Source organism: Thermobia domestica, chromosome 16 (assembly GCF_964235325.1).
Source record: "Thermobia domestica chromosome 16, izTheDome1.hap1.1, whole genome shotgun sequence".
Taxonomy (NCBI): Eukaryota; Metazoa; Arthropoda; class Insecta; order Zygentoma; family Lepismatidae; genus Thermobia; species Thermobia domestica.
In genome coordinates, this window is record NC_137469.1 from 85,471,164 (window position 1) to 85,490,280 (window position 19,117).

Below are 19,117 nucleotides of genomic sequence, written 5' to 3' on the forward strand. Positions count from 1 at the left end.
GTTCATCTCAGCGACCTCAAAAACTATAGATTCGACACTAATATCGGTCATTTTCGATCATTTGTCTTTCCCCTCCTTTAAGTTACATCGTCAAAGTAATATGACAGAAATCATCTCATGTTCGAACTTAATCTAGGTTGAAAATTTGATCGAGATCGATCCGGTAGTTCAAGAGTTAGTAAGTTTTATTTATTTTTATATATCTCCCCCTCCTACCTCCTCTCCTAAGCTCTATCGTCAAAGTGAATAGATAAACACCATCCCAGGCCCAAACCTCATCTAAGTTGAAAATTTGATAGAGATCGGTCAGGTGGTTCAAGAGTGAAGTCACATAGATAGTCACTTTCATTTTTTTCTACATATATATCTCCTCCTCCCCCTCCCCCTCCCCTACATTGCACCGTCAAAGTTAAATTAAAGTGTGTCCCAGAAAAAAAAATGTAACAATTAAAACATTCATGAGTAGAAAAACAAAAGATTGTAATCATGTGAGAAGATGTTCTGTACGTACGTTGGGGTGTGTATGTTCGTTTCTACCACCAAAGAATACTAATCAATACGTCCAGAAAAAAGAAATGAATGCGTTTTGCTTTAATACGCGACATAAGGCGATTTACAAAGTTTTTGTCCAATTTATCACTAGCACATTTTAACTGCCGTTTGAATTCTTGCATGTTCTTCGCTGCTACGTTGCTCTCCTTCAACTTTCTTTTCATTGCTGCCCAATATTTTTCAATGGGGCGAAGTTCAGGGCAGTTTGGTGGATTGGCAGCTTTCGGCACAACGTTCACATTATTGTGTCCATACCATAATAACTGCCCTGCAACTGTAATGAGGAGTAGCCAAATCGGGCCAGAAAATAGTATTAGCATTATGTTGCATAATAAACGGCAAAAGCCGGTTTTCTAAACATTCTGATATGTAAATATCCTGATTAATTTTCCCTGAAGTGATGAACGCCTAACTTTTCTTTCCACAGGAGCAAATTGCTTGCCATATCAAGAACTTTAGTGGGAATTTCGCTGTGCGTTTCGTTTTTACAATATGTAGAAACGTCCATTCGACTCTTTGCCACATAATATTTTGGTCCTGGCAGTTGTTGACTGTCGGCCAGAACATAAGTTTCGTCATCCATAATGAGACACCTCGAAAATTGCGAAGCATATTCGCATACAGTTTTCGTGCACGCATTTTTGCAATATTTTGTTGTTTCTCGCTTCTGTCCGGCACTTTAACAGCTCGAAACGACTTTAAATCTTGTTTTTTAATCCTCTGTACAATTGACTTTGTTGTATTATACCTTTCAGCCATTCTGTGTACAGACGTGCTGGATTTCTTCGATGTGCACTCACAATTTTTCGCACTAATGCACTGTCACTTACACTAGCTTTCCTTCCACTCCCTTTCTTCCTGTCACACGTTAATGTATCCTTGAAAAGGAGAATAATGTCCCTTACGGTTTTCCTATTCAATTTAAGTTCTTTTGCTATGGATGCATATGACCATTCAGGATTTTCTTCATATTTGTAAATCACTTGTTTACGTGTCTGTAGTTGTTTTGATGCCATCTTGCACGACTGTTTGACAACGCCGCACGTCTACTAGCTACAGCACTACTCACAACTGCAAGCTTCAAGTACACAATGAAATGAGTCCTGTTCTACTCGTTATTTACGAGAACTTATTTTAACAAGTTGTTACATTTTTTTTCTGGGACACACTTTATATAAATTATCCCAAGCCCGTACTCTCCCCTACCTCTAAGTCTTCCGTCAAAGTGATACGACAAAACCCACTCCAGGTCCGAACTTCATCCATATTGATTTTTTTTTTTTTAAAGATCGGTTGGGTGGTTTAAGCGTGATGAAGTCACAAAGACAGTCAGTCACTTTTATTTTTACTTTTTTTTCCATATATATCTTCCCCTTCCTCTTCCCTTTAGTTGCACAGTATAAGTGAAATGAAGAAAACATTCCAGGCCCGAACCTTATCTATGTTGAAAGTTCGATCGAGATCGGACGGGTGGTTCAAGAGTTATTATGTTTCATTTATTTTTATAGATTTCTCCCCTCCCCCTCCCCTATGTTCTGCAGTTAAAGTGATATGATAAAAACCACCTCATATCTAAACCTCATCTATGTTGAAAATTTGGTTAAGATCGGTTGGGTGGTTTAAGCGTGATGAAGTCACAAAGACAGTCACTTTTATTTTTACTTTTTTATATATGCATATCTTCCCCCTTCCCTTTCGTTGTACTGTAAAAGTGAAATGAAGAAAACGTCCCAGGCCCGAACCTTATCTATGTTGAAAGTTTGATCGAGATCGGTCGGGTGGTTCAAGAGTCATTAAGTTTTATTCATTTTCATATATTTCCCCTCCTCTCCTCACCCTACCCTAAGATCTACTGTCAAAATGAAATGATAAAAAGAAAACTTCCCAGGTTTGAACTTCATAGATATTGAAAATTTGATTGCGATCGATCGGTTGGTTCAAAAGTAATTAATTCACAAACATAGTCACTTTAATTTTTATATTTATTGATTTTTGTATATTTCCCCCTCGACCCCCTCTCCTACGTTGCTCCGCCAAAGTGAAGTGATAAAAATAATTCCAGTCCCGAACCTCATCTTCATTGAAAATTTGATCAAGATCGGTCGGGTGGTTCAAGAGTTATTAAAGTTTTATTTAATTTTTCTGTCCCCCTTCTCCCCCCACCTAAGTTGTACCGTCAAAGTAAATAGCTAAAAACCACTCCCAGGTCAAAACCGCATCTACGTTGAAAATTTGATAGAAATTGGTCGGGCGGTTCAAGAGATTAAGAGTAACAAACATAGTCACTTTCAATTTTATAATATATGTTAATTTCCGTACTTAGTTACTTATTTATAAATTTTAAAAATTGTTAAAATAAAGAACCGGATATGCAGGTAGTCATTCTTAAAAAATGTAATATTTTGTGCGTATAACTTTTTTTTTTTTTTTTTTGTTAAATTTCATTCTCTCTAGAGTACTTCTATAGGATGTTTTTCTTTGCCGTAGGTGTTGTTGGCCGAGCTGAAAGGTACAGAGTGTTACTACGCCATCAAATGTCTGAAGAAGGACGTGGTTCTTGAGGACGATGACGTGGAATGTACGCTTATAGAACGGAAAGTATTGTCTCTAGGAACTAAACACCCGTATCTATGTCATCTCTTCTGTACGTTCCAAACAGAAGTAAGTAACAGACAAGTTATCAAACCACTTAAAAATAAGACAGTGGCGGATTTAGAAGGAAGTCACGTCGCTAAAATTTAAAATTTTATCACTACAAACTGCATCGCTCCAGAAATTACATAGGTATATATTTAGCTCATAGATATTTTTTGTCGACGTGACTTCCCTTAAGGTCTACCACTGGATATAGCTAAATTATTATCTGTTCCTTCTTACTTCTGGGCCATAAAAAAGTCACATCTAACTAAAGAAAGAAAAGATCTTAAAGGGCATAACTTTTGAACATTAAATTTTAAAAAGTACTATACAATAACGAATAATTTCATTTTTTGATTCATAAAAGTAAAAGTCATCTGAATTCGTATAAATCTAAGAATGTTATTATACTGATATGGAAATATGGCTTTCTAATGAGGTTCGTGAAACAGAATGAGTAGTATATATATATAAAATATCTCCTAAATATATGTATATAAAAATTGTATTCCACTTACTGGCCACTGCCCCTAGTACCAAGAAAGCTTTCGGCAAGTTGGCGCGTGCTTGGCTATTGACTTTCGAGGCTTGCACTTGAAACGCATGCTTTCATACAATCTGCTTTTTGTTATACTTGCTAGAGATGCTTTAGACCCTTCGCAGAGCATCACAGCATCACTGGCCGTTCATTAACTTTACTTATAAAACGCTTGCGTCAAGCTTGAATGGAACACTAAATGCAAGGTTGCCCCCGTATAACTTCGTTACTGGAATCCAGCTTGTGGCATGCTTGCACGTTTTCCAATCAAACTGGATGCAAGCTTGGCCGACTTGGAATTCAAGCTTACAGCAAGCGGTTTGCAAGTTGTCTCTGCTACTAGGGGCGTAATCTGAACCCTTAACCAATTGAAATGAGATTTGGCAGCGGTTTATGCTTAATCCCAACTACCTGCTAAGACAGTTAAAAAAAGAAAATGAAAGAAAGAAAAATAAGTATTTCAATCACTAAGGAGCTGAAAAGGAGATGCACTTGTTTTTAATACCACAGAGATATGCGGTTAAAAAGAGATTTCCAAATTATGCTATGCTTAAATCTTATAGACAATTATGTCTGTCGACAGGAATCAGAGCACAAACGGTAAGAGAGAGCGAGAATTTTTATTTTTAATATGAATTCAGCGCAGCAAGAATATGTTAAAGTTCCTTCTTTAATCCTTTATTGAAGATGTAAGTAGTAAATATATATATATATATATATATTCCGGTCTCGATATTGATCATTATAGAACAAAAGAGGTAATACGAGGGTGAGTCAAAAATTATCTACAGTACCGTTATAGTACACCGTCAGGGTTCTGGGCATCCGTGCTTAGAGTTAGTACGACTGCGGTCAAGTGTGCGAAATTTAATACTGGTGGCATCATTTGCCTTGCGCTTATCGCTAGCAGTTTACACACCAACGAGGAACAACAAGCAGTGATTCAATTACTCTGGTCGGAGGGTGTGAAAGGGCTGAAGTTCATCGAAGGCTTTTATCATAATATGGGAACGTCATGTAAAAGTGTCTTCTTTTCTTGGATCGAGAAATTTAAAAGTGTCCGGACGAGTGTGACGCACGAGGAGGGAGCAGGACGCTCTTAACCTGAATAGAAGAATTACCATTAATGAGGTAGCGTCTTATTGAACAACAGCCGTAGTTCTGCCCATCAATCACAGACTTAGATGTGCAGGAAACGGCACAAAAATGGCTTCGCAACCAACCATAAACATTATTCTTGGAAGGAATGTAAGACTTTGTACCGGTAAGCCAAGTGCATTAACAAAAAGGTATCTATGTAGAAAAATAATGTACAAGTTGAACCTCTACCTTTGTGTAAAATTGTAGAATCTAAAATACAGATTAATTTTGACTCGTGCCCTAGTAATACATAGAAAAAGCGTTATATATTAGGATTCGGCGTTGAAAGAATAGGTTCTTTTCCCACCCTTAACTCTCTACTAAAACTGAAAGTGGTAAAAATTATTATTATTATTATTATTATTATTATTATTATTATTATTATTATTATTATTATTATTATTATTATTATTATTATTATTATTATTATTATTATTATTATTGGTTTCGATGTTGATTACCGTAGAGAAACTTAAACAAATAATGCACATGAATTCAAGATCCTAAAAATACGTAGAATTCATTTCAATTCTTATTCCTCTATTCAAACCAGAAGTGATAAAAATGTACTATAGCTTCGAGTTTCAATCATTAATTAATTATCGTAGAGCAAAAACTGTAACAAAATAACAAGAAACTGTATCTGATATGGACTCAGCGTCAAAAGAACATGTTCCATCTCTGACCATACCCCTATTGAAACTGAAAGTGATAGAGCTACTAATTGAATTTCCATAGTTTAGGAATCTACCGCAGTTTTATAATGCGCTTGTTTTTAACTGAAAGCCACAAAGACGTTAAACTTCATAGTTGGGATTGTCTAATTCACATAATACGAATATGGCAGTAAGTACACTGAAAAAAAATTGTAGGTGGCATACTTAAAAAGATAGATCACATGCGTAATCCCTGTAGTTTTTGGACTTAACGTACAGCAGATGTAGAACTGAAAACGCATGTTTTATAATACTTTCCGTATAAGTGTTCCATCTATACGTACTTTCAATATGAAACAATGTAGGCGGTCAGGATCTCACATACAAATGGACGTATATAACATATAGCTGAGGAATGTAACATAAATATATGTATGTGATATATGGAAAAATGTTAGATGCCAGACATCCTGCAATGGCATGATGTAACATCTAAGGGCTGTGCGTATGTAGCATATGGATAGCGTATGCTCCATAGTGATTTCTGTAGTAAGCAAGAGGATTCCGTATACAGTATTTGTACAATATACCGCTGTCCGTAGAAAGGATTTTTCTCAGTGTATACTACCAAAAATCCAATATGAGTGACCTAAGAAACGATGTCGGACGTTTCTTTGATGAACGGCCACAACGTTATATCTATTTATATATAGTTTTACATTATTAGGTCTATTATTATTATTATTATTATTATTATTATTATTATTATTATTATTATTATTATTATTATTATTATTATTATTATCTGTGTATTATTTCATTACGATGTTAATTCGTATTTTACATTGCAGTCGCATCTTTTCTTTGTGATGGAGTACCTGAACGGCGGTGATCTCATGTTCCATATCCAACAAAGTGGCCGGTTCGAACAAGATAGAGCTAGGTTCTATGCTGCTGAAATTATATCTGGTCTCAAGTTCTTACACAAGAAGGGTATCGTTTATAGGTAAGTTTGACTGTAACAAACATTATAAAATGGAATAATTTTATAATGCACATTCTAGTTGTTATACGTAATTTACATAAGAGTAATGCATGTACAGGGTGAAGCAGGAAAATAGGGCACTTGAGAAATGGCTAGTATACTTAGCCTGTTGGAGGGGGAGGTACGTTTGAGAGAGTGGAGGCGTTTTGCTTCTTTGTAGCATTTCACTTTCAGTCGATATCAAGCAGCCGTGGACATTAGAACACCATGTTTTTGCATACAACTGCTTGAGGATTGGTGAATCAGTGGCCACAGTTCAGCGTGAGTTTCCTGGCAGATTTAGAATTTATCGAAATGACTCTGTTCCCTCTCGTAACACAATCATACATTCGGGTAATAAACTTGATTCAGGAGGCCCATTAATGAAAAAACAAATCATTAGGTTCCCCACGTACGGTGTATACTTTGGAAGTTGTTGAAAGAGTTAGAACAGCAGTGTTGCGAAGTCCACGCCGCTGTGCTCGGCGACATGCTACGAAAGTTCGAATTAGTAATCGAACAGTGAGACATATTTCGTACCCGTACAAGTTAATGATTGTATAGGAGGTGAATGAAACTGGTTACTTACAACGATTGAACTTTGCACCTACGAAGTTGACATAAATGCGTGCCCTTACCGGACTCGGTAATATTGCATGGTTCCCTCGGTTCCCAGATTGATCAATGCTAATTATTTTTATAGGAATGTTTCAAGTCACGCGTTTATGAGACCGAACCCCATACCTTACATGATTTGAAGAACAGTATTCATCAACAAATAGTTTAATCCAAATTGATGGAAGCCTGCAAGAATGAGTGAAAGCAATTTTCCGTCCACGTTTATAACAGTTCGTAAACGAAATGAACATATTTGCAAGATGTGATTTTTACTCCTACTATAGTTTAATTCTGTGTAATTACGAATGTTTCTCTGTTAATACATTTTCAAGCAAAACTACAATATTATGATTACTTACAATATCCTATGTTCCTACCTCACTCTGTATAATTTTGAAATCATATTAATAGAAGATGATTATTTTAAAAAAATTAAAAGAAAAAACTTTAGCAAGCTTTGGATAACACATTTTAAAGGAAACATCAAATACACATGCGAAGTTGGTGAACGAGGAGTGTTCTGTCTTTGTGAATCTCCGTCCTTCCGAATTGCAAGATACACATTTTTAAATAATATTCGCATGCGTTTAATAGCACTGGATAGAATCAATAGATAAACGTGTCCGGAATGACGATTCGGAAAGTAAAACAATACAAAAACATGACTTTCTGAAAAGTGCTCGTAAATAGCATTGTTCGATTCAGCTTAATATAGAATTTACCTGCAAAGCTCTGGATTATGTTGTTCGAATCCTGATTATAATTAAGTGAAAATAAAAGGTCAGAAATAATAATAATAATAATAATAATAATAATAATAATAATAATAATAATAATAATAATAATAATAATAATAATAATAATAATAATAATAATAGTAGTAGTAGTAGTAGTAGTAGTAGTAGTAGTAGTAGTAGTAGTAGTAGTAGTAGTAGTAGTAGTAGTAAGTAGTAGTAGTAATGGTAGGAATCTGAAATGTGTGAATCATGACAGAAATTTAATCTCCAGAAACAACGGTGGTGAAGCATCTGCGTCCAGTTGGAAACAAAAGACAGGGCTCCTTAACGGTCTTTATGCAAGTCACATCCTACGTTGTTGGCTGTATGTCAATCACAGATGCATTTCAATCTGGCTTCATTTCAAAATGCGGAAGTAAAGAAATGACACGCATTGTATTTTTGATATTGTTTGATCTGTCTTAGAAACATGGAAAGAAAGAGCTCAAACAATCGCAGGCGTACGTACACTTATACTATCCTATTCTGTGATGACATGTTGATAAATCTATTAAATATAAAGAAAAAGTTGCACAATAGGTATTTTATCTCTATCATTTAAATAGACTCATGAAGCTGTTAAAAGAAAGTATTCTTGGCCTTCTGAGCCTCTTTGACAAGTTCTGGCTATTGCTGTGCGATATTTCGATATATCGAATTGATAGAAATTTTTAAATATCGAATGTTCGATTTATTGTGAGTTTCGATATTAGGATTTATATGATATTTCAATATTTTCGATATTTCTGATATTAATATTTTTCGATATTTCGAAATCGACACTTTTCGATGTCCGAAAAATCAATCAAACTTCGATATTTTATCGCTATTGATTTTCGATATTTAATTCTGTATACCTACTACTTCTGGCATACAGCCCTACTTCTGGCTACTCGACAGAAAAAAACACCAAAAGGAGCTTTAGGATGTTCCTTATTTTATTTTATTTTTTTTAAAAGTAGAAACAAATACTTGCAACCTTTGTGGTTTATTTATTTTAAATAAAAATATCATCGGCTATCAGTACTCTTACAGCTTTAACATATGACTATGATGTATGACGGTGCGCACATCATAAATTGTACCACACGTCTCAAATTTAAATGTAATTGTCACGCGTGTAGGAGGTTAAGTTTCAAACTCACTTTTCCACTAACGTTGAACTTCATTTTCAAACTTGAAACATCTTTAAAGCTGGACTTCCTTTCCCAAAATATTAAGCGTGCACCGGTCATTTTGTTTCACTAGCATGCATATGTTATACTATATCTGTTGAAGAAGCACCATACAACAAATTGTAATGATAATTCAATTCCACTTCGAAAGCGGTACTAACAGATATAATTTATTACATTGTATACAGTGGTCGAAGTGAGATGGTATGCGGTGGTATGCCATACCACCTCTTGATTTTAAGTCATGAAGGCATACCATCTGTGTTTTTACAATGATTAAAACATACCATTTTGGGAAACTAGATGCAAAATACCTTTAATAAATCCATTTTTATACACATTAATTGACGAATAGCTTTGCACGTAAAAAGATTTTATTTCTTATGTAGAAATAATTTTCAAGTTGACAACACCGATATTTTTGTTATCTTTTGTTTTTAAAATGAGTTATCTTCAAAGAAGTTCACCTAGTTTATATTTTGATGTGCCATATTGAATTGTTTCTTTGTTATGTATGTGTGTGTAAGTGTCTTTTTGCCTTAATGCATATAAATGCTGTGTTTTGAGCATGGGCGGATTTAGGTGTTGTCTGGTATGGGGGCGGAACTTCCTGGGGTTTGGAATGCCCTACGGTCGAGTTGAAGGACCGGAAGTTTCCCTGCAGGAAATTATTAATATCCTCATTCGCTTTTTAAGCATTTTTGTGTATAATTATCTATAGTACAACATAAGGGGATATTTTTTATTTTTTTTTTTCTTCAGAAAGTTGGCGGGGTATCAAAGTCTTTCCATATACTGACCCCCCAGCTCTCCAATGGTTTTCAGTCATTATGTAAATAGAAATGTAATCTTTTTTGCAACATACTCTCACTGCATTTTAACATTTAGATAGCCGGTACGTCGAGTCAGAATCGTAATAAAACATACTGCCCCTGTTTTTTTTTTTTTTTTTTTTCACTTCTAACACTGATTGTACAGTATATGCCATTTTTGATATACTCTTCTACAGTATAAGCTATTACAACTTATTAATTGTTTAAATTTGTTAAATTAGTAATAAGCCTAAATAAAGTTGGCATAAATACTTGATAGTATAACAAATATTGTGAAGAAATAACTAATATATTACTTTACTCTACAACAGGGACTTGAAGCTCGACAACATTCTTCTGGACTTCGACGGTCATGTAAGAATAGCAGACTTCGGAATGTGCAAATTGCAGATCTATTTGGATCGCACAGCGGATACGTTTTGTGGGACCCCTGATTATATGGCACCAGAGGTTGGTTTAATCTTGTTTCTGCTCAGTTCAGTGTTTGTAATAGAAACAGAAAGCAAGCTGGAAGCATTGACTTTAATTAATAGTGTTTTACTCTGAAAGATCTCTCGAGTAACTGATTTTGATTTCGGCTAGTTGTTCTCGGAAAGTTTAAGGAGATACTCGAAAGCTTTCCATATGAAATCACTCAGCTTAGGCCATGATTTTGCAATAAGTAGATATACTCATCTCCTATAGTGTCTACACATCAACGCTGAAATGGATTGTGAGTAGGATTAAAGTCTCGAATAAAAATTGCTTTTTTTGAAAAGAAACGTTTTCCGCGGCCTTTTTTCCCCTGGGAACTCCTGGGCTTTTTTAAAATTGAATATTTCTATTTTTGTAGAGAGGTAAATAGTACGTTTTATCTTTGTTATATCTTAGCTATTATAACACAAAGAAACATTTAATTACTGCATTGTAGAAAGAAAAGAGATTTCTCATGGCTAAACAATTAGCATACACAACTTGGACGTGGGAAATTAAAATTGAAATAAAATCTTTCAGTTTAACGTCCCACGTATTAGGGTAAGGGAAATGGATGATTAAGGCGTGAGAATGATGATGGAAAAATTGGTGGAATGGGAAAGTGGGAGGAAACAGGAGTACCCGAGAAAACTCACGGACACGATTTTGTCCACCACAGTTTTATCGCGAGAGACCTGGGATCTGTTCCGGCGGAAGGTCATGTGGTTTGAATCCCACATTAAGCTGTAGGTCCATGTCTCATACACCCTGGCTGCTGAGAGGGACGATAAACTCAAAATCAAATCAAATCAAATCAATAAAAAGAAAATCCCGAAAAAATTCAAGGATCAGAGAAAATCGGTTATTCGATATCATAGAAAAAGTGCAAATTAGTTGACACAGTAGATTTTCTAGGTTCAACGAATTGTTTGTAGAGTTATTAGTTTAATATTCGACGTCAAAAATGTTGTAGTAAAAAATTTAATAGTGTTATCAATAAGTTTTCTGAAAGTGTATTAGATTTGCTGAAACAAAATCATCCTTTAAAATGTATGAATAAAGTAAATCTTCATTGTAACTATAATTATATTACATTCATTGAGGCTGCTAACATTCGAGAGGGAGAATGCTTAAAACGCTACCCTCAAGTTATTATTCCAAAAATCTTACGACATAACAGTGAAGAAAGAAAGAATTCTGTAAATAATGATGTTAAATTGTCACATCCAAAAGAACCGTTTATTGGTTTAATTTTCTAAACTGAACTCTCTGAAGCTCAGGATAAAATATTTCTCGAACGGAGAGCAGGATGTAAGCAAGATTTTAACCCCCCCCCAAAAAAAAAGGCCTGCCAGATTGAATTTAGGCAACTAAGAAAGCACAGTGCCTAACAAGATGTATAAGTTCTAGATACTTGATAAAATGTTTAGGCAACCAAAACAGCACTTGGGGTTTGTGGGTTGCATAACTTACAGTTGCAGGTAACCAATTGCAGTTTGAAAACCAATCAAGACAGCCAGTCCCATACTGAACGTAGAACTTACAAGTGCTGGTTGTTTTAAACGCACTTTCTTAATTGTAGAATCCATTTCTATTCAAGGAAGCAGAAATAGTACTTGAACAGAACAGTCACAAAAGTAAAAACTTGAAAATTTCCGTTCTTAACCTTAAAAATCCTTTTTTTTTTTTTTCGTCTCTAGTCATGTCACACCGGATCACCTGGTTCACGATTTTTATCTGCGACATAGATCTGGGCATCACTTCTTAGACCCAATTTGATTAGGTGACCTAGACAGACCTCATGACTCAAACAACCCTGATGACCTGGAAGCAGCCGAAATTGCATGATGACTTAGTACAGAAGTTTATGGTAGATTAATGTTATACAGCACTCGAACTCCAATATTCACGTATTCGATTTCCAATGCAATTTCCTCTCCAACATACAATGTCTTAAATATTTCAAATATAATGTCATGTTTTTTCTCCTCATACTACAAAAATAATATAATGGTTTTAAAGAGACTATAGAAGAAAACTTTATCAAAATATTATTTGGGGCTTAGAGGTATTGCTCATGTTCTACAAGCTTTAGAAAATCGCTTTCTTAGACTTTAACATCTCTCATAACATAAACGTGTAGCTTTTCTTATCATTCTCACGCGCTTACACATTGATGGATCTTGTAGTTATCTTTCAGTGTGGTGCTATTTACACTCACACAAAAGATAACAAAAATACATCTGAAAAGAGATGTACAGTAGGAGAAATATACAGATTAGAATTTCGTTATCGATCTCGAGATTCTCCGTGTAAATATGAAATTTTGTGTTTACCAGGTCACAGGTTTGACTATTTCCGGGTCATAAGTCACACATTGAACACTACTGTGATTCCTTATTTGATTCAACAAAGTCTATCAATACATTTATTTGTGAATTTTTAATGCGCAAATGCTTCAATGCAGTATTAAAAGAATTTCGAAATACTTCATGTTATCTTGAATATCTCCTCCCAATTTCAAATGTTCAAGTGAATATAATGAAATAAATTCTAGAATTACGTGAAATTCAATAACTATAAATGGATATCTTTTCGAAGTTTTGCATGGAGTCTGAAGCATTCAACTCGTGAAACTGAGAATTTGTGGACATTCTGTCTCAAAATCCTACAGTACGTACTATGAAATATATATTTATAATCAAATTGCAGGGAAGAATGAAATGAAATAATCTTTGGTTAGGTTTTGAGTTAACGTCCCTTTCAACACCGAGGAGGTATGAGACATGAACTTACAAATTACCATTAAATCCTAATCACAGGACTTCTCAATGGGAATCGAACCTAGTCCTTCTATATCAAAGGTCGTTGGATAGAATTTAAGTTTGGCGTTCCATTCAGAAGCGAGAGTATATGACAGGTGAACGTACGGTTTAATGTTAGATACAAACCACATTAACTCCCGCCGGAAATCGAACCCAGGTATCTTACGTCAAAGGCACGTACCTATCCAAATAATAACGAGAAAGCTCACTAAAGGCACGTGTGCTAACTATAACAGCCACGGGGACGAGGGAACTCTATGTTAATCCCTATTTTAGTGTTCCGAAGTTTCTCCTGTGGCACGCAGTCTAAAGGAGGAAACAAATACCAGGGAACAATTATGAATAAATATATTGATGGTAAATGGAGAAAGCTCAGAATAACAATGCCTATTGACCTCCCACACAGGAGAGAACGTCCCTTGGACGTCCATGGGGCGTCAGTCTTGGGATGTCCCATTTCCACTAGTTGACGTCCCGTGGACACCCTGTACCCGCCCGTGTCTGGGCTATTTGAAGGAGAATGCAAAATACAACTTTTGACATCCAAATATTGTCCCGTGGCAGGCATATCCACCTGAAACCCAATTAAAATCCCTTAGATAATATCTTATCGTTTCCACAGCATTAGTTAATTTGACGAATTACAAACGCCGTACTTTCCAACATATTGCTCATCGTTATTTCATTTTTAGCAAAATTCTGAAATGTTGGGACACCTTTAATGTTACCTAATTCCTAGTATATTTGCGTAGCCTAATATATATTTATCTCACTTCTAAGCGTGTTATATGTTTATTTATTTATAGAGCTACTTTCCTGGAGTTTGTGCTAAATCATTTCCTTTCTGTAAAACCGCAAGTTATCTTCAATCATTTTATCAACATCCGTTCCTCTTAACAGTCTGTTGATTGTATCATGATACCACGTGAACTACGCACTGTATAGTTATACTGGTCGAATGCAGAAAATCTCAAGATATGTTCTTTAAAAAAAAAAAAAAAAAAAAAAAAAAAAAAACTAAGAATAAGAAAATTGAGATATTACCTGTATCTTATCATTTAAGTCTCCGCTTCGCTGTTTTTATTTTTAATAGTGAGATGTGAGTTCCTAAATTTAATCAAAGTGGAAGAACAGGAGAAATTCCGTTAGCAACCGTAACAAAAAAGGAATCGTAGTTGATTATGGTTAAACCATCGAAATATTTCTTCTTTTTCCTGTTCTCCAGAGGAATGAATGAAGTTATGCCAAATATAGGTATATTACAAGTAATAACTCTATATGTTTTTCAAAATTCGAGGATGCATAAATCTGCAGATTCTTCTTGCATTATAACCTGAGTTACCAACGCACGTAAACTCATTTGAAGTCCATAAACAATGTGTTTGAAATACCATGTGACATATAACACTCAACAAATAACAATATTTTTTTTCTTTTTTAGATTATCAAAGGATTGAAGTACAATCAATGCGTAGACTGGTGGTCATTTGGTATTCTTTTATACGAAATGCTGATTGGACAATCACCATTCAACGGAGGAGATGAAGATGAATTGTTCTGGTCCATCTGCAATGAACAAGCTTATTATCCACGGTTCCTTAGCAAAGAAGCCAAGGGGATTCTAGTAATGGTAAGCAAAAAATAGATGGTACAGGTCACCATACTAAATTTTCTTGCTCTTATTTCTTAAAGTGGGTCACGAATCATACCATACTGTAAAATTATTGCTGGAATACTCATCCAAGGTTAGTTTAAAGGATTGCTAATAGTCAATAGATGGCACTACGTGACGTGCATTCTTTCTTTTCAATGTATTTTGTAGGGGCCGTCAGTATTTAAAATAATTGAATCAAATTCAAGAGGTGAAGATTCATTATTCAAACATTCTCCAAAGACAAGTTGAATAATAATAAGAAACTAACCCGTGCAGTTGCTATAAGCACATCGCATCCAGAGGCGAATCTAGCCCAGGGCCGGGTGGCCTAGGCTCCCCCAGTTTTTGAGTGACAAGAATAATTTAAGCTTTCATTTATATATTTTTGAAAGTGTATACTAGACTCGTGATATATCTATCATAGTCTGGGGTCTGGCTGCCCCCAGTTTTTACCTTCTAGATCCGCCTCTGATTGCATCATGCATCGTCCACTGAGTGATACCAGCCTGAAACGTTATAAAATTCCATCTTGAGAAGAGAAAGTCCCATTTTCCTCTTGAATTTCCCACGCTATACTAATATCAAAACTTTCGAAAAACTCTGAATACACGAACAATGAAATTAGTGTATATCAGTTATTTTCTCCAATTAATTATTTTTATTTTCTTCCGTTATTTTTTCTTTCATTTTTTTTTTTTTGACTACCTAAGTACAATTAACGTTACACTAACACATTTTATGGCAACGAAATTTGACAATTTGCATTTTCATGTTTAATGAAGGCTCATTTATCTATTCACCCATAGACAATTGGAATATATATATATATATATATATATATATATATATATATATATATATATATATATATATATATATATATATATATATGAAAAATCCCATGAATTCTGCCAATTTTTACGAAAATTCCCTTTATCGCATTTCAAGAAATCATTGTCAAAAAATCCCACAATATAGGATTTTTCCCACGGGTTGTTACCACTGGGTGCACTGTTTATAATGGATTATCACTCGGTGGTAAAGCGCTTACCTCTGGTGCATGGGGTCCCTAGTTCGATCCCGACCAAGTTAGTTTATGGTGGACTACATTGTGTGAATGAGTTTTCTCGGGGTACTCCCGTTTCCTCCCACATTCTCATTTCATCAATTCTACCATCATCTCTCATTAGCATTAGTTCATTTTATAATTTTCCTTGTTAGTTTCGTTGTTGGTAGCATGTTCGTGAGAAGTAAAATAAAATGCTCTCAACAATAGAAGAAACAGAATATCAAAAGACTACTCAGGTTGATATTTATTCGACTTTCTTTTTTTCTTTTTTAAACGTTATAACATTCTATGATTTTGCAGCGACACTATGGGAGAAAATAATGAGGAAATGGATGATAAAGCTGAAAGTGGGAGGAAATTCTCCACCACACAACCAACTTGATAGGATCTGGAATCGGAATAAGGCCTCACGTGCTAGAAGTGAGCGTTCTACCACTGAGCCACAGTGGACATTTTATGTAACTTATCTTTGGACAACATTAATATGCTAAATTTGATTGAATTAGTTTTAGTATTGTCCCTCCCTGCAAAATTCTTTGAATAGATAGGAGTCATGTGCTGCCATCTATTACTGATTTTCGAACCTTTACATTTACCTTAAGAAAAATGAAAAGAATAGACCAATGAACACTCCTTCCTGGTTTCCTAAAAATGAGGAAAAAGCTATTCTAGGGTTAATAATTAAATATTTATGGAATATGAACAAAATAATTTTAGACGTTATACAAAATTTCGATTAAAAGAACTCACAACGTCAGTAACTATCTTTTCTGCATTTTGTTTATTTATTTTTATTAAATATGAAGAAAACCATGGATGAAAGTCATATCGGTAAAAATAACAATGTATCGCCACGTGTTGAGCGAAAAGACCTTTCCTGATAATCTAATTCTTGTGTTAAAGTATACTTAGGTTTGAAAAGTGTTCTTCGTTTATCTTGCAGCGAGAAAATTACAATATTTACCTGTGCAATTTCCCTCAGGAACCACCACTAACTAGTATCTTGATCAATTGATCGGAGTTTTACGTCGTTTTTAAGCACACAGGCTATACGAGACGGAAATCACCCTGTAAAAAAGCTGTAAATACATAAGTTATAAACAAGTTATGTAATTTTATACGAACTTTATTATTTTTTTTTTAAAGAAAGTGTATCGTAATAAGTTTTGTGTTATTTCTACAGTTACTGGAGAAAGATGCATCCAAAAGACTCGGAACCCCTGGCTGTCCATACGGTGATATTTGCGACCAGCCATTTTTCAAGTCCATTCATTGGGACAGACTGGAAAGAAAGGAACTGGAACCACCATTTAAACCGAGAGTGGTAAGTTATATTGCTAGTATATATTTGGTAGGGAACACGACACGGTGGGTCCAGTAGAGTCGGATTTAGGTTTAGTGGGGCCGTAAGCTATTGAGGGGAATGAGGCCCTTTAAGCATCAAGATGAACGTAGGCACCCTATAACAGAAATGAAGAAACTAGTGATATTTTAGGAAGCAACCTAGCAGAAAGGGCCCTATTACTTATATCATATGAATCTACACAACATGAAGTACTGTTGTTATATGTAGATTTATTTTATTTATTTTTCTTATATTTTGGAAATGTATATCCAGTTGTTTTCTTTGAATTTTGAGGGCCCCAAAGAGAGTGCGGCCCTAAGCTATAGCTTGTTTAGCTTATATGTAAATCCGGCCCTGGGTGGATCTGTGGTAGAGCGCTTAGTTTTGGTGCATGGGATCCCTGATTCGATCCACATCAAGTAATCTGTGTAGGATAACATCATGTCCGTGGGTTTTCTCGCGGCAATCCAATTTCCTTCCACATTCTCATTCCTTCAATTCTTCTATCATCATTTACTTATCTTAATCATTCGTCTCGTCATTTTGATGTATTTGATCATTACCGAGATACTCCCGATTTTGGGGGGTGAGAACTCCAAACTGAAAAGCAATAAAACTATCGAAAGCTACTAATTTTTTCCTTATTAGTTTTAATGATTTTTACGTTCAATTTCAAAACTTTTTTTGTCTTTCGAACGAGGTAGGAGAAACCATCTATTCTTAGTAAATACATTAAACAAAGAATACGATTCGTTACAAGTAGTAACTTACTGAATGTACGTCTCTATTAGGAGTGTATGTGTCACTCCTATGTGTATTCGCGTTACTATTAGGAGTGTGAGTGTCACTCTTAAAGGATAATTTGTCTCACTGTTAGGAGTATGAGCGTCACTCCTAGGAGAATTTGCGTCACTGGTAGGAGTACGAGTCTCCCTCCTAGGAGAATTTGCGTCACTGTCAGGAGTATGAGCACCACTCCTAGGAGAATTTAGGATATGAGTGTCACTCCTAGAAGAATATCCCGGGCAGAGTTTTCACTCCATGAAATCATTAGTAACTCAAAACGACAGACTTTTCCTTCGAATCGAACTCACAAACTCTAATTGTTAACTATCCATCTACATCAGTCTTACCGAACGTGGGTGGCTTGAAGAACAAGCAAAGAAGATACAAGCTATTTACAGAAATAAACTGTGAAATTATTAATAAAGCCACCAGTTGTAACCATCATTTACAATTTAGCTTTAGCAAACTTTGCAAATGCTACATGTCTTTCCTATTCCTATTCAATATATCGACGTTGTTGAAAATTAAATAATTAACCAAATTGAAATTCTTTACAAAATTATAAAAAATGAGTAGCTAATAACATTTCAGTGTACAACATTGACATAAAAAAAACGTATCAAGTAAGGGTAAATTATTATTATTATTATTATTATTATTATTATTATTATTATTATTATTATTATTATTATTATTATTATTATTATTATTATTATTATTATTATTATTATTGAAGATTTGAGAATTATGCTACTTCTGAATCGCAGTACGGTTCAGGCAAAAAATGCGTATGATCAAGTGGGAAGGAGAGGGCAGCGTCAAGTATGCAGGTTTACGAAGAATGACGCCAGATATACAAGGTTGAGAACCTCTGTTCTAAACAGTGTTGCCAATTTAGGGAGAAAGTCCATAAATCTAGGGAATTCGATTTCCATGATAGAAACAGAACAAATATCATTTTTCCAATTAGCGACTTTTTGGCGATTTTTAAATGCTGATTTGGAAAGTTATTTAAAAATCTAGCGACTTGAGTTTC

At 34.9% G+C, this 19,117-nt stretch overlaps 1 protein-coding gene across 2 annotated transcripts in view; it reads left to right on the plus strand.

Annotated features, from left to right (window-relative positions):
- LOC145673221 (uncharacterized) overlaps window positions 1-19,117 on the plus strand; it is a 113,803-nt gene that overhangs the window by 88,693 nt on the left and 5,993 nt on the right. For both annotated transcript variants that reach the window (XM_081742710.1, XM_081742711.1), the window contains 5 exons: window positions 3,040-3,213; window positions 6,375-6,529; window positions 10,261-10,399; window positions 14,669-14,857; window positions 17,134-17,274. In XM_081742710.1, coding sequence (XP_081598836.1) covers window positions 3,040-3,213; window positions 6,375-6,529; window positions 10,261-10,399; window positions 14,669-14,857; window positions 17,134-17,274 — 798 coding nt within the window. The remainder of the gene's footprint in view (window positions 1-3,039; window positions 3,214-6,374; window positions 6,530-10,260; window positions 10,400-14,668; window positions 14,858-17,133; window positions 17,275-19,117) is intronic.